The 15,967-nt window shown below is 43.0% G+C and overlaps 2 protein-coding genes across 4 annotated transcripts; one reads left to right on the forward strand and one right to left on the reverse strand.

Annotated features, from left to right (window-relative positions):
- Window positions 1–1,047: 1,047 nt before the first annotated feature.
- SNRNP48 (small nuclear ribonucleoprotein U11/U12 subunit 48) lies at window positions 1,048–7,395 on the forward strand. 2 transcript variants are annotated; one of them, XM_082755310.1, is made up of 9 exons: window positions 1,048–1,190; window positions 1,303–1,416; window positions 1,615–1,675; window positions 2,493–2,567; window positions 4,103–4,291; window positions 5,212–5,333; window positions 5,700–5,815; window positions 6,804–6,968; window positions 7,098–7,395. In XM_082755310.1, exons 1-9 carry the CDS (start codon window positions 1,155–1,157, stop codon window positions 7,135–7,137), a joined length of 918 nt encoding a protein of 305 aa, XP_082611436.1. In that variant the 5' UTR covers window positions 1,048–1,154; the 3' UTR covers window positions 7,138–7,395. The 2 variants fall into 2 exon arrangements, with proteins under 2 accessions (XP_082611436.1, XP_082611437.1); XM_082755311.1 differs by having other exon boundaries at window positions 6,807–6,968.
- A 108-nt stretch (window positions 7,396–7,503) lies between these two features.
- Window positions 7,504–15,730, reverse strand: ROPN1L (rhophilin associated tail protein 1 like). 2 transcript variants are annotated; one of them, XM_082755313.1, is made up of 6 exons: window positions 15,439–15,730; window positions 14,438–14,595; window positions 11,624–11,747; window positions 11,284–11,445; window positions 8,764–8,939; window positions 7,504–7,887 (listed from the first exon to the last, which is right to left on the reverse strand). In XM_082755313.1, exons 2-6 carry the CDS (start codon window positions 14,566–14,568, stop codon window positions 7,824–7,826), a joined length of 657 nt encoding a protein of 218 aa, XP_082611439.1. In that variant the 5' UTR covers window positions 14,569–14,595; window positions 15,439–15,730; the 3' UTR covers window positions 7,504–7,823. The 2 variants fall into 2 exon arrangements, with proteins under 2 accessions (XP_082611439.1, XP_082611438.1); XM_082755312.1 differs by lacking the exon at window positions 15,439–15,730 and having other exon boundaries at window positions 14,438–14,736.
- Between the last annotated feature and the right edge of the window lie 237 nt (window positions 15,731–15,967).

Below are 15,967 nucleotides of genomic sequence, written 5' to 3' on the forward strand. Positions count from 1 at the left end.
GGGCCAGAGGAAAAATGATCACAGGAGCTGTTATTTTAGGGGGGGAAAAAAGCACCCAAGGATTATTTTGAATCACACAAAATGTTCTGGTTTAACAGAGCAAATTATCTATACTGATTTCGATTTTTAAATATCATCTTATTTTGATATTATTTTTTTTTACTTATAAATTTAGTTTAATTCTATCTTTCTTTTTTTTTTTTTTTTAAAAAAAAAAAAACTGCTTTGATATTTTGTTGAACTCGACTTTTGTAATTTTGAAGAAACAGCATTTTCCAGTGGAGATGAGATGGTCAGCACCATTTTGCCCAGCTGTTCTCATTACTCTTATGACAAAATGTGCTAATGTTAGCTAGCACACCCTGCTACAGCATAGATGAAACGGCAAGGGCAGATGGGAAGTCTTCAGCTCCAAGTATTCTTTATTGTGTGAAGTCAGAGATCCTCAGGCAAACATAGCAAGAGCCAGCAAATCTCCCAGAGGGCTAAAATCCCAGCTGAGTCTCAAATTCACAGTGCAGGAGAGAAATGGCTGTAATCTGCTAAGGAAAGCAGATGTACAAGAGTCATTCTGGCAGCTACATCTGTCGTGCTTCCTCCACCCCACCCCGCCTTGTTACACTGACTCGTCTTTCGAGTCATATGCGCTTTTCTCACAGATGACAGAAATAGGCGAGCAAAAACTGTCAATCACACTAAATTTATTTCTTAGGATAGTTGTTCTTCCCTTGTTTTATGTTCCAGTTTTATTGAGTCCTAATGGTCCCTCAGCATCTAAGGGAAGGCTTTTGTAATTTGGTCAAACAGCGGACAGGATTCCTGGGGGCATGTGCCAGCTCTGTGGCTCTCTCCCACGCTGTCCCTTGGGCTGTGCATGTGTGGGGATGGTGCCAAGACTTAACGCACAACCCCTCCCTCTCTGTGCCATGCAGCACCACCCTTTGGTACCCCTGCCCCCCGGCGGGGCAGGCTGAGGAGGAGCCGGGGCGGAGCGGAGCGGCGCCTCCCTCGGCCCCTTCCCTCCCTCCCTGCCCTCAGCAGCCGGGCTGAAGCCGCCTCACAAAATGGCGCCGCCCCATCTCGGGGTGCGCCCGGAGTAAAGATGGCGGCGGTGGCGTCTCCTTCCCTCCCCTTCCTTGTGGCGCTCGGGGGCGATGGCGGCCGGCAGCGCCGTGTGGCTGGGCGACCTGGTAACGGCAAGAGGGCGGCGGTGGCGGTGGTGGTGTTGGCGGTGGCGGTGGGCTCCTCGGGGGTGCGGGAGCTTGGGGTGTCCGTGGGCGCTGACCTGTGTTTGGCCGGCAGCTGGAGCGGGTGGTGTGCCCCTACGACAGCCATCACCGGGTGCCCCGGGCGTCGCTGGAGAGGCATGCGGCGTCCTGCCGCCTCCGCAAGATGGGATACTCCGACCAGGAGCAGGTGCGATGCGGCTTAAGGGGGGGTCCTGCGTTGGGGGAGGAATTGGGGGGGGGTAATGGGGGCTTTTAAGGTGCTGCAAGTAGCCCCCATGCACGGATCCCGCCGGGGACCCCAAGTGAGGGCTGTGGACTGGGGACGCCACGGGCGGCTCAATGAGGTAGGGCTGCTGTGCTGTGACCAAGCTGTTGTGTCCCGCAGGCTGAGATGTACGACTCCAGCTTCTTCTACGAAAACCTGAAGGTGCCCGGCGTTGCGATGGGTAAGCGGGTGGGTGGGTGTGGGGGCGCTTTGCAGCGGGGCTGAGGTCAGAAGGGGATGCTGGAGGTCGCCTGGTCCAGCGCTGTGCTCAAGCAGGGCCACCTAGAGCTGCGTGCCCAGCACAGTGTCCAAACGGCTTTTGAGCCTCTCCAAGGTGAGAGAGCCACCACAACCTCTCTGGGCAACCTGTTAACACCATCCTTGCTCCTGCGGGGTGGCCTGTGTGGAGCACCTCAGGTGTGGTGAAACCTGTGTCCTCACACCAGCACACTGCACTACCTTGCCCATAAACTCTCCAAGACATCTTAGAAAAACTGAGTGTTTCCATCACATAGATTTATTTTGTCTTGTCACCGTGCTTTGCCTTGCTTTACCTTATTCATTTAACCTCTTTCATTGTGTAATTCTGCTCTGTAGGTCCTTGGCCATTTTAATAGTAAAACACAGAATCCTTTTTCTTCTTTGGTAATTTATATAGGTTCTTCCTTACATCAAGTGCAGAAAGTACATTAAAAAGCACTTTAATAAGGCAGAAAAACTGGCCCTAGAGTTTGGACATACAGTAATGATACAGGAGAGAGTTCCAATGTACATACACGTGTTTCCATATCCCTGTAACCCAGAAATCCTTTCCTTTTTTTACCCTTCCTCCCCATACTTCAAATATGGGATAGATTAAAATACTTTTAGTTTAGACTCCCTTATGCATCAATAAAACTACAATGTTCTGTAAAATACCATAAATCTCATAATAGAGGTTGGGGAATAAAGACTGGCCCTACCAAGTACTTGATGTAGAAGTTCTTCTCTATCTGCAGATAAAGATCTCCAGTTTCGTATTGTTCAGCAAGCTAAAGCTCAAAGTGTGAAAGAAGGCATAGGCTACAGTGAAGGTAAGTAGAATGCAGGTATGGAGATGATTTCTTTAGCTCTCTTGTGGAATTGCTGTGCAGGATCTTTTAAAGTTAATTTTTAATATTCCTTCTTGTCTTTATTTTGGGGTGTAACAACTTTCTTTATTCAGGTCAACCAGGTAAAAGAATTTGAGTCTGTTGTACTCAGACTTCTAGTTCTCTTCAGACGCAAAACTCAAGAATTTCCTGAAGCACTAGTCCTTTCCTTCCCATCCCATTATATACACTTCGTTTTCTGCCTGTATTCTCTGGTACTGTGTTCTGCCCTGTGTGGCCCCAGCTCTTTACAAGCAGCCTCCAGACTTCTTGTTCATGGAATGGATGAGGAGGAAAGGAAAAAGGAGGACTGTGTTTTAATTTTGTTTAAGGATTAGTTGCTAAACATGAACTGTGTGCGCTTGTCCAACACTTCGTAGATCAAAAACTGAGCGATGTTCACATTAGTATTATGTTGGATTGTTTCAAGGCTCTACATAGTTATATAATAGATACACATCTACAAATACAATAATGTCCTTTGCCGATGCTCTCAGCTCATTAGTTTGTCTCGTTTTTCAGTGGGTTTTGTGACTAGTCTGTAGAGTAGGTTGACTGTGACCTATGCTTCTCCTGAAGAGAGGATAAGGCTAAGAGTAGAAAAGTAGACTAAGAGTAGAAAAGTAGGGCCACTTATAGGAGCCACTGTAAAGCTGCAGTATGTAGTTCGGAAGTTACTGCAACACCTAAAAGATGCAGCATTTTGTGCCTGTACACTTTTGGTTTGGCTAGCACATGTGCAGAAGGAAAAGTGCACTTGTACTTTTCCTGACCTGACAAATAGAGCAGCGCTTGCTCGGGCATAGATTTCCATGTTGTTCTTCTTTCTCTGGCTTGGCAAAGCCTTCATCTGATTGACACATGTTTTTGGAATGCGTCGGGTGTATTTTGTTCTGGAGAGAAGTGGTAACTCAATTTGACACGTGTATATCCAGGTAGAGAAAATAAGCCTTTTGTCACCTGGTGCACCACAAAGATATGTCAGTGAGCCACTAGATGCCAGTGTTTGCTGTGCAGTTTTCACTCCAAGTTTGTGCTTCTGTGAAGATCTCACTAAAACTATACAGAGTGATTTTTATTGTGGTGTCTTGGCCTGTTCTAAGATTTACTGACTTGAGATTGCTTGTTTAATTGGAAATCTTTGTCAACAAAGACAAATGGGGAAAAAAAAAAACCAACGTAGCTGTATAATAGGACAGGAAGGCTGGTATTGATCATAAGCTGTAGGATTCTTATAAAATCATGAACACACAACTGTTAGGGCACTTTTATGGGGTTCTGTGACCCTGTAAGAACAGTGCATTCTAAAAATAAAATTCCTGTGTTACCCTTTCAAGTGAAGAAGGACTTAACTCCTTACAGATGTATAAGGGGAGGACGAACATAGCGTGCGTGTTTATGGCATTGCTGACCTTTTCCTTTTTTTTCCTGTATAATTATGCTGTCTTACTAATAACAGTTCTCTGTTCAACTTCCAGGATCTTATTCATCACTGCCTGTAGAAGTTCCTCAAAATCATAAGCGTTACACTTGTGACCTGACTCAAGCTGACCGCCTTGCTCTTTATGATTATGTTGTTGAGGAAACAAAGAAACAGAGGTCGAAGTCGCAAATCACAGAAAATGACAGCGATCTCTTTGTGGATTTAGCAGCAAAGATCACCCAAGGTTTGGAAGATGGTCTACTGTTGTTTTATTGCTCGGAGCTTTTATGTCATATAGGTAGATGACTTTTGGTGAAAGCCGACATGAATTTTGCTACTTTTATTGAGGAAAAACATACTGTTCTTCAAAGCCACAATGACAATCTGGCATCAGAAAATACTGGTCTGGTAGTCTTTGTGCTGACAGCTCTGAGAAAGCCGTGGTGTTCTTTCCTTGGCATAGATGTTATGTATATTTAATGGATAGATCTTCTGTCATAGCAACTGACTTCAGGTGTCTTAATACTGACAATTACTTGTGAAGTTTGGAACAGTATTTACTATAAGAGATGGCAAGATTAAAGATCATTTAAAATTAAAAAAAGCCTAACAAGGCAGGTTGGTGCAGTCATTCAGTTGAATTCTTGAGCATCATAGCAAGGGATATAATGGACAAGGCCTCCTACCACTATTGAGACGTGCTGCTGTGTAACTGTACCACGTGAAACTTGGTGTTATTCTGTGTTATTCTGTGACCCTGTTGTGCTTAGCAGATAGTGTTTGTTATCTATACAGGTAACTGTTCAACAGAACTTGGCTTTCTCAATCATTGTTTCTTACAGTAATACCAGCTTTGGATACATGGCTTGTGTTTTGTAGCATTTTGACCAAACTGCAACCCTGTATGTTGATTTGGGTCACTGCTGGGAGACAGATCACATAGTAACATCTGCGTGGTGTTTTTCTAGCCTTGTATAAACAGTAAGAAAGTTGGAAAGGAAGCTTGTGTTAAGTCCATAATTGCTACTAAGTATTGGAGAAACTTCAGAAACAATACAGTGTATTTTGTTTCAGACTCCTTTTACTAAATCCAGCAGACTTGCCTACCCACAGGTGCTAATGTTGTGCTAATGGCCATTTGTTTTACTTCTAATTTTTTGCTAGATGACAGTCAGAAAGGTCCAAAGTCCCATCTTGAAATTCTGGCTGAAATGCGAGACTACAAACGGCGACGGCAATCGTACAGGGCTAAGAACGTTCACATCACAAAGAAGTCTTACACTGAGGTGAGTGTCTTAAGACAAAGATATGAGTTGTTGTTTTTTTTTGTATACTTTATATTGGTATAAACAATACACCCATTGAGAGAAGACACCTATTCTGCTTCTTGTGCTCTGCCTTAAGAATTGCAAACTATAGAGAAATCTTCTTGTTTTGGTTAGTTGAAGCAAATTACAAATAACTGAAGCATTTCTGACATTAGTAAATTTTGAATGTGAAAATGCCAACCAGATACACCAGACTGTTGTGAAATGGTGCTATTAAATTTATGCTGAAATGTTGTGGGTTTTTTTTGTTTGTTTTTAAGATATATAGGCAACTACCATGGCATGCTGCTTTTCTGTTGTTTAAAATCTTTCTTTAATCTGCAGGTGATTCGGGATGTGATTGGTGTACATATGGAAGAACTCAGCAGTCAGTGGCAGGAAGAGAATAGGCTAGATAATGCAGAGATGTGTGAAGGAGGAAAGACAAAATCTTCAGGAAGGTATGTCACAGATAGCAAATTCCTCATGAATGCTAATATGTCCTTTCTGCGTGGACAGAGCAGCCTGACAGCCTGTAGTGTTATCCTGTACTGCTTTCTATATAGAACATACTACCTTCAGCTAAGACACATGCAGTTTATTGTATGCCAATTCTGTTAAGCTGTTGCTTGAGCAGCTCTGACTACATAAAGGACGGAGAAAAAAGAATTAATACTTTTCTTTCAGGGATGAGAAGATGAGCTGAAAGTGATCCACATGGATAGATAGTTTCTGATGTAGCTGGGGAACAAGCACTGCTTCCCTGTGTCCAAACATACACATAATAGCTGGGAACAGAAAGATACTTGAAAATACAAGTGCAGGATTTCTTCTTATTCTGTAGCATATTCTGTCATGTGGTACAGTAAAATATAATGCCTCAAAGAAAAGGCTTTCCAAGTTTACTAAATATTTGGACCTTCTTGAGTTCTTAACACAATGCATTTGTCAGTGGAATTATTACCTGGTCTACTTACGCTTCTTCACTGAGATGAAACAAACTGAAAGGTGACACTTTAGGTGTTTGTTTTCAGCACTAAAGTAAAGGTGAATAAAGGAATTAGGTCAAGCTTGCAGGCTCCTCTAATGGGAGGTAGCAGCTCAGGGCAGGTGGTTAAAGACTTGGGGATTTAAAGCAAAACAGAATGAATCCCTTCCACATTCTCCTGTTTCTTAAGTAGAGATAAGACTGCAATATTAGAGCAGCTTTGAGGAGCAAGGTTTGTAAGAAGTGATAATTGGATTAGTTAGTTTGCTGAAATGGGTGCATATAAGGGTATTGACCCAGGACCTTTTTTGGGGGAGGTATTGCATTTTGGGGGGAGATGGAGAAGACTCATTAAGCCTCTTGTTATTAGGCAGTATATTGCAAAAGTGATACTGAAAACAATAGTGATTGCAAAGCTTCTTATTGAATAATATCAGTACCAATCAATAACTATTCTTCAGAAGGGAAGACAGACGGTCAGCTTCAGTGGACTCGCGGCAGTCTGGAGGAAGCTCTAAGGACGCTGAACGCACCAGACACAGGAGAGAGACCAGCAGGAGTCCAAGTAAAAGAAAAAGGAGTCGTGAACGAGGCAAAGACAGAGAGTCACGGAGAAAAAGAGAGAGGTGAGCTTAAATGGTGTCAGCTGACTCCTGCTTCCGAGTCAGGCAGCTGTAGCCCTTGTGTGTAAGAATTTAGTACAGAGAATAAAGTATCAATCTAACAGCATGCACACTTCTCTTTTTTTCTTTCAGGGAAGAAGACAAATATCACAGCCATAAAAGAAGGAAGTAGGACCAAGAACGTAATGATTTTGTTTGCCAGCTGTTCAAAGAATTACTTGCACAGAACATACTGCTACTTGTGTTGTGCCAGGGCCAGTAATTCTGTGAACATAATACTGGTGTTGCTTCACAGCTGTGTTCGGAGACAAAATGAAATAGTGTTCAGGGGTTGTCAGGATGGAAGCAGTGTATGCCAGAAAATGTGTAAATGTGTAAGACTAATGTATCTATTAATAAATTATGTTGATCTCTTGTCTATTTGAGTTTAGTACAGCCTCTCTCAGATTTTATTCATCTCTGTCAGACTAATTTGCAGACAAGGTAGTCAAAAGACAACCTACACCAGTTAAAAATAAAAAAATAAAATCAGTGCTGTACAGAAGGATAATGAGAAATGCACCACTTGTCACTGTCCAGTCTTCTCTACACGTAGTTTTGTCTTTATGAAGTACAGATAGAAAGATTCATTAAAAATACATTTCACTGTGTATAAACAAATGAGTCAAAGTACCACTCTCAGGATGCCTGCATCTATTTGAGAGGCAGGAAATCGATATAACCACATATTCAATTAACATCTGATAAAGGGTAATTTCAGAAAAACAAAAAAAAATCCTGGAGAAAAGAATCTTCTTGTATGCTACTTAATCCTGTTTATTTTTTCCACCCTCGCCTGGTCCAGAAGGGTAGGCTTGATCAAAACAGTGTTGAAGGCTGGCTCAGAAAGTTTCTGAGCTGTACCATGCCATCTTGTTGGTCACTGGAAAGGAATAAAAACCAGATGTCTTAGAAAAGCACATATGGTAAATCCTAGCATGCAAGGCAAGATACAACTGAGGCCTATATTAACTGCAAGCAGAAGTGATTTTTACTTAGAACCATGTTTTAATAATAGCAATCTGGTATCTAATGACAAAAGTTCAGTTCATGTGTGTGCCTGTGCATTTTTGGATTCTTATGCGTGAAGTTGGTTCTGTCTTGACCGCAAAGACCCATTCCAAAAAGACTAACTCGGTATGAAAACCAAAACAGGATGAATTCAGGTGGGACTATGCACAGTCTGTCTTTTATACTCACTGAAGGCAACCAATGCCAAGACCATTCCAAGAAGGACAATTTACCATAGCTAATACTACAAAAATCGCATAGCCAAACTCTTTAAGGCCAGCTATACGTTAAATATTCCCCCCTTGAAGTACCAGGGAGAAGTAATATGGGAGAAACACAATAGAAACTTCACAGACTTCAAGTGGGAGCTCCTATTTTCTCTCTGATTTATGATCTCAACCACCACAAGAGCAGCCCATAAGACACGATAGTTCCACTACCATTAACACACAGATGATACAAAGCAGTGTGTAACTGCTTCCTAAGGGGAAAGCCACATCACCAGGCAGTAACTTCAATATTTCAGAAGTGGAAAAATAAAAATTTATCATTTAACAGCTCAAACCCTCAAGGCTGACCACTCAGAGAAAATAACTATTGACACTTTTGATCTAACCTTAGTCAGCTTTTACTCATGTAAGTATGGCTACACCCAAGAGAAGCTAGACTACGCATCTACAATTAAAGGCTTGCAGAGAGCCCAGAAGTGATGCTTATATTAAAATTGATGGCTGAATTGAATACTTACGCTTGTTCTTTAATTCCATTGAGGAACTCCTGAATTTTCTCATCCGGTATCTCTCCATCGATACTGGCCAAATAGGAGTAAAGGTAGGAGAACGTTTCGAAGGGAACGCGAGCCGCTCCACCTTCTGGGTCCTCTGTTAAAATTTCGCAGGCATGCTTCATCGAACTCAGCAAAGACTGTAGGGGGGACAGTCAAGATACGAGAGAAGAAGTATCAGAGCCATGAACATCCTTTGTACATCATGACAAAACACAGACCGTAAGCCACTGAAAATCAGTGCAGATGAAATGAAGACTTTATCATCATTACCTAGCTTTCATTATCAAATTTACAAACCAGTACAAGTTGTGAGGTGAAAACAATACTAAAGTTCAAGTAACAGACAGAAATAAAAAAAATACCATAATGCTGTAATGCTTAAAGATCACACAGGGTACTCTGAGCCATACCTCCAATATGGCCAAATTGCTCTATTCTCCTACTGCAAAAACTCAGACCTTGATATACCCATCTATACACACACATTATCTCAACGGGTCTAAATGAATTTGTAGCAGCAGTTAAGACAGACAAATCCACCAAAAAAAAAAAAAAAAAAAAAAAAGAAAGATTTTATTATATTATCAGTATATTATTATTATTATTTTTTTTTAGGAATGATGGAATTCACTGTTTTCTTACTTGTATGCAAGTTCCATTTTAATAGTTAATAGAAAAAACACTGAGACCAAAAACACTTCAAGAATGTTTCAGTTAATCAAAGCCAAAAAAGGTTCAAGTTCTCTGAGCAACAAAAAACGTGCCTCAAAGTGTTAGTTCAAAGTAAGCTTAAAAAAATGCTTTATTCCATACAACGTCTATCATCCACTGCCCTATCCATACTGAGCTATATGGGGAAGTGTGGAAAAATTTGCCATGGCATTGCATTGAGTGAGAGACTGGTTTGACACTACTAAAACAAACAAACAGGGTTTTGTTAACCCAGGAAGTCATATTTTTGTTATAACTTTTTCAAAATTTACCTTTACCTTTTCATTAATAAGCCAGCAACAACTTTGTATATATATAAAAAAAAATCCCTAATAGTCAAAAAAAAAAAAAAAAAAGCAAAATAAATGCAATGTCTATTCAACAATCTAGAATACCTGCCGGAGAAGTCTCGTTTTTATAATCCCTTAACAGTTGAAGCAGTAGCAGCTTCAGTAAAACCTCTTCCTGAAGTTTTTACTTAATGTAGCTCCTCCTACAGGAGGTCTCTCTGGGGACAGAGAAACAGCTGCTTACACGATGTGAATCTCTGCATGGCCTTCTAGCCTCAGCACTTTGCTACCACTTTATCACCATTCCTCCTCCTCCCATGCCAAGCTGCTACTCATTTCCTCACTTAACGCAGTAGATTTATTCCCACTCAATTTCCGACCTTTTAAAGGCATCTTAACAGGCTACTCGTGGTTATTTCTCAACAGGTAAGACTCAAAATACAGATCAGTTTTACAGAAAAATACTTCGGTTGACTGGTGTTACGAAGAAGTTCACACGCTTCTAGGTTAGGACTCTACTTGTCTAGTCTTGTATCTTAACTGTGACCCTACTCCAATAGGGATGCTATTTACAACTGGAGGAAATGAATCTAACAGTTTGTGAGCTTCTTCCTTTCAGGTTTAGGAAACTGAAGTTTAAGTTTTGTTATGTAGAGCCAAAATCTAATCAGTCTCTTAATATCTGAAAGGATGGACAAAGGAAGTAAATCTAGGCTGCACAGCTTCATCAGAATGATGCTCCTGTGACTGCATTTTTTTATGTTGCTTTTTTTATTGTTATTTATTTTCATTTTGTTTTTTAACAAGGGGAAGAATGCAAAATTATTCATTTTCAAAAATGAAAAAGGGAGGAGCTGGAATCAAGAAATATACAGTTCAAGTGGAGAACTAGGACTTCTGGATATCTCAACATTCAAAAATATTTTCCTCCTAGTAGCCCTTATTCCCTATTGCAGAAGCCTTTAAATATTATCCTTCAGAAGAACATCAGCTTAGTGTAAGTACTTTATAATCTATCATTCTGTTAAAATGCTCTGCTGAGATTGCATTACTGACATTAAAAGAATTAAATGCAGATTTAGTAACATTAACTGCTTCTGTGAAAATGTAATTAGCTACACAACTAGAAACTGATGTTTTAATTTCTCCCTCCAGCTCTGCTCTGTGAACTTCTGCACCGAAGCCTTGAGCACCATGCCTCCATCGTCCTGTCTCTCATGAGCTAAGCTCCCCACAGCCATGCCTGCTGTTCTACTGCCACCCTGTGAAGTGAGGACACAGCCTGCCCTTTCTGGGTTAAAAAAAGCTGTCAGAGAGCAGAAGTAAACACAGGAGCCATTTAGCCAGGTGCAGCTTGCAGATGCACACCAAGTGACACAAAAGCACCTTTACACAACCTAACCCCAAGGTCCATTTGCATTACTTATACTCATACATGACCATTAGGTGCTGGTCCTGAAGGTTCCCGTTGCGAACATACCTCACCAAGCACGCTGCACCCCAGTGCCAGGATCTTCATCCACTCCACCTCTTCATCATGGACATCCAACTGCAGGATAGCTTCCAGCTGCTCCTCGGGCAAGCACAGGTTTTTCCATTTTTCCTTCAGTTCTTCAATGCTAACCATGCCCTTAGGAGAAAGCTGTGAACAAAACCATACCACCACACTAAGAACGCTGAAAACCAGAGTGAAACTAAGAACACAAGTCCCTCCCCAAAACACATCAAGTATTTGACAGTCTCCCCAGCTGTCTACAACATTTTTTTGTCTCAGAAAACCACATTAGCATTTGTCACTATTGCCAAAGGCCGGTTTGTACCTGTTTATGCAAGACTTTAAGGAGCCCTGGGGTCAAGCCAGCATCTTCTTTCTGTTTCGCTAAAGGCATTTCCACCCTCTCCTTCACAGGAGGGGCTTCTCCTTTTGCCAGCGCTGTAAAGTACCTACATGAATGGGAACAGCAACATAGCTTAATGCGTAGGATGATTAAAAGCTACACAGAAGTAAGCGGTCTTACAGTTCTATAAACGAATCTCCACGGTCCCACACATAGGCAGCAGCACTCAGTGAGCTCTTTGCATGCAGGATTGCTATTCTCCCCTGCCCAGGGGGTAATTCCACCGTTCCTTTTAGTGGAAACCACAGTCTTAAGACTTTACATAGTCCTTTTTATAATACTCTAATAATTCTTAAGTAACTTAACCTATTTTATGCACAATACACTCAGCCCTGCTTGGCAACGGCGGACAGCAAGTTATCAACTTCAGAATGTGCTTGCACAACCTCACACAGACTTTTCCTATTAGACCGATGAGCATCTTACTGCTGATTTAATTAACATTCCCCCCACATGCTACCCAAAAACCCCTGGCAACACTGTTAGCACTGCAGCATTCACATAAGCATTGGTGCTATTTCTGTCCACTCTGAAATAAAATTTAGGGATAGAGCGAAAAGAGAATGAGATGCACATCCTTTTAATTATAAGGCTACCACAGCCTTTAGAGCTACCATCTCTGCCATAAAGTAGCCAACAATCTAAACTGGGAAAACAAAACAAAACAAAACAAAACAGTTTTCATTCAGGCAGTCGTGGGTCTAACTCGAGCATTTCTTCATTCTTCCTCATTCATATGTGCTGGTCATTCATGTCCATGCCATGGCTACCCCATGCTGTGCGAATACTTGCCAAAAAAGCACAGCAAACAGCACTGCAGAACCACACTCACTTAACCAAACAGAAATAAATACATTGCATGTATGTTGGTGTAACAGCTGGGCTATTTTTTGGCTGGATCAGTTTTCCCATCTGACTATTCCTATGGACAAACACTACAACACAAGGTGACACAAAGTTCCTCAAGCAATGCTGGCACCACGTATGAAACTATGGCCTGCCTCTACTTCATTTGGTTCCCAAATCCGGGCATTATTCCATCTCAGGTGCTCTCACATAAGAACGTATTCCAGAAAAAAGGGTGCACACCAGAGCTGCTGGGGGCTCCTCAGCAGCTCTGACCAAGCTGCTTCAACGTTTAACCAAGGTGTCCCACAGCCCGAGCATGGAAAGCAGCACAGCCAGGGTAGTGCGGTGCTGCCCCTGCTCAAATCAGACCCGTATTTCAGTCTCCCTAAGCAACCTGGCAGTAGCTGTTTCTGCTGATTTCTGTTTTAGCATGTTCCCTACCCATCCCTCATGAGGAGGTACACCATGCACCATGAGTATCATATTCCCGTGGTATAAAACAAGGCACTAACAGTGCACTGTTAAGATGTTCCCACTGTCTTCCTCCAACGCTGCAGTTGTAGCAATTTGGCTGCACTTCTTTTATGGACTAGCTAGACTCAAACCTAGCTTCGTTAACAGCTTTTCCTCCCTCATGGACACAGGTACAGACAGTTTTCAGTTCCTCACAATTTAGACATTCTCACAAATACCATTCGGAGCACTTCTCCACACAAGCTGTAGGACAGTGCCATGGTTTTGGCTGGGACAATTTCTTTTCTTCACAGAGCTCACACAATGCTGTTTTGATTTTAGATGAAAAGTGGTGATAACACGCTGATGGTTTAGTTGTCACAGAGCAGAGCTCACACAAAGCCATACCCTTTCCAGCTCCTGGTGCTGCCCTGCCAGCGAGGAGACTGGGGGTGATCCAGGAGCTGGGAGGGGACACAGCCAGGACAGCTGGCCCAGGCTGGCCCAAGGGATGCCCCACACTGTGTGGGGCCATGCTCAGCAATAGCAGCTGGGGGAAAGGAGGATGATGAGGAGGGGGATGTTCAGAGTGATGCTCTTTGTCTTCCCAAGGAGCCATTAGGTGTGATGAGCCCTGCTTTATTCAGAGTGGCTGAACACCTGCCTTAATGGAAAGCAGAGAACAAATTCCTTGGTTTGCTTCGCTCGTGTGCACGGCTTTAGCTTTACCCAGTGAACTGTCCTTATCTCAGCCCATGAGCTCTCACACTTTTACCTTTCTGAGTCTCTCCCCAACTCCACCTGAGGAAAGGGAGTGAGAAGATGGATGATGCTGAGCTGACCACCAGGTTAAACCACAACAACAAGACAAAATGATAGTGAGCAGTTGAGGTCAAAGAAAAATAGAACTTAAAGAAGCAGAAACATCTTAAACATCTTCAACTTCACAGTGAGAAATTTAGTATACGGACTAGCACCTGTAAGTCACAACTTTGTAGGACCTTTTCCTTTTTTATTAATGTTTAAGGAGATTTTTTCCTGGAAATAAACAAAAAAGTAATCTAAGCAAGTTTAAGAATTAAATGGCTATTTCTACATGTCCTTTATATTCTGAGAATTAAGTCTCATGTGAGAGAAAAAAAATAGTTTGGTCTTCAGGATAGCAATTAACAACAACAAAAAAGAGTCATTTATCTCTAATGAAAATCAAGCTATTCCACAGATATGCCAGTCCTAAATGTCAGTGAAGCAGAAAATACATCGAGTACTATACTATTTTTGAAAGGCTAACAGGTTCCATTAATACACAGAAGCATGTATGCAATACATGTTGTTTAATGTACAATTCAGCTCCCTTGTACAATAAAAAGGACCATCAAGACTTTGTGGTTCCGTATTCATAACACTACATCATTACGAGAACACCATACTTACGCAGCTGACCACTGCAAAAGATCACGAGGTTGAGTCCTGATAGCAGCTTTGGTAAATTGCTTCAGAATATCTGGCAGCTCGGGGGGGATTTTGATCTGCTCAGCACAAAACATGGTTTCTGGAAGAGGCATGGTCTTTTCAAATTCAGTTACCAGGACCTGAAAGAAATAACAACAAAACAGTAGGTCACATATGCAGGATGAAAATAAAACACTGTCTGCATGCATGGGGGGAAAAGTATTACTACCAAAACTGCCTCCTTTCTTATTGGGGCTGCTAGAGGACATAACCTTGTTAGGGTAAACAGACAAACAATGGGAAGTCTCTACAAACCTTAATCTCGATGGTAACACCAAGCAAAAAACTGGAGCTAGGTCTCCAACCATAGCTCCAGGCAAAGAGAACTACAACTTTTAACACCTATCTTTAGATAACTCATTTTCCTCCTCACACTTACCACCGTATGCACTTGTAGAACAATGAGTTCAGACAAATCAAACCATACACAAGTGTGAAAAACACCTGTGTTGATAACTGAATACCGCTTGTCATTTCAGTACAGATTAACTTCTTAACTTAGCGTGTATAAATTTGCTTCAGTCTTCACAGCCCGCAGGAATCCCTGGTTCTGGAGACAACAGAGAAGGTCTGGAGAAAGGAGGCTTTCCCTCGGTTGAGGAGGATCGGGTTAGATACCATTTAGGCAGACGTGATACCTAGACATCCATGGGTCTGGGTGGGATGCACCCATGAGTGCTGGGGGAGCTGTAGGATGTGGCTAAGCCACTCTGCATCACCTCTGAGAGGTTGTGGAGAGGAGGGGAGGTGCCCGAGGACTGGAAGAAATCCGAGAGGGGTACAGGGTACACGGTACAGCCTCTTCGCCATTCCGGCATAGCAAGTTTGCATCGGGGGCAGACTTTTAAATACTACATTGGTCACACGCTTTCGTTTTGAGGATAAGATAGAGACTTAGCAGGAAAACCTTCAGGAAGGAATACCTGTGTGTGCTGATGTGTCCTCGGGAACCGGCCAAGGAGAAGAATCCGAATTTAATCAAAGAAAAAGCAGTTTTAAAAAAAAAATAAATAAATAAACAAGAGCGTGACCCTCTCTGCTGTAACACGCCGTTAACGCCCAAGGGTGGCAGGGCCCGCTGGGGGCCGCCAGGTCTACCCGGCTCCAGCAGGGCGCCCCACGCAGCGCTCCCCCGCGTCCTGCCTGCCCGAGGTCTCCGCGGAGGGGACGGCCCCGGGGCCGGGGGGGGCTCCGCAGCTTCACCGGCCCGGCTCAGCTCGGCCGAGGCTGCCCGGGCAACGCGGCCGGTCGGCAGGGAGGGGCCGGGGCCTGGCCCCGGGCAGCAGGCGGGCCCGGAGCCGAAGGGGAGGTGCTGGGGTGGCTGCCCGGGCCGGGGGCGCCTTGCCCGGCTCCCGCCTGGGTGGGCGTCCAGCTGCTGGACGATGAAGGGCACGCGGGATCAGGATAAAGCACTCACTAGTCTCTGGGAAACAAAGAGCACGCTTTTTATTG

This window comes from Aythya marila (assembly GCF_965140915.1).
Source record: "Aythya marila genome assembly, chromosome: 2".
NCBI classification, from domain to species: Eukaryota; Metazoa; Chordata; class Aves; order Anseriformes; family Anatidae; genus Aythya; species Aythya marila.

Excerpts from the sequence above, each read along its gene's own strand:
- ROPN1L (XM_082755312.1), bottom strand. The coding sequence starts at position 14,724 with ATGTCCTCTAGCAGCCCCAATAAGAAAGGAGGCAGTTTTGGTAGTAAT. Across the intron at positions 8,940-11,283 it reads GGTGCAGCGTGCTTGGTGAG|TCTTTGCTGAGTTCGATGAA; the intron begins GTATGTTCGCAA and ends TCCCCCCTACAG. Across the intron at positions 7,888-8,763 it reads AATGGAATTAAAGAACAAGC|TGACCAACAAGATGGCATGG; the intron begins GTAAGTATTCAA and ends ATTCCTTTCCAG.
- SNRNP48 (XM_082755310.1), top strand. The coding sequence starts at position 1,155 with ATGGCGGCCGGCAGCGCCGTGTGGCTGGGCGACCTG. Across the intron at positions 1,676-2,492 it reads GGTGCCCGGCGTTGCGATGG|ATAAAGATCTCCAGTTTCGT; the intron begins GTAAGCGGGTGG and ends CTCTATCTGCAG. Across the intron at positions 6,969-7,097 it reads TCACGGAGAAAAAGAGAGAG|GGAAGAAGACAAATATCACA; the intron begins GTGAGCTTAAAT and ends TTTTTCTTTCAG.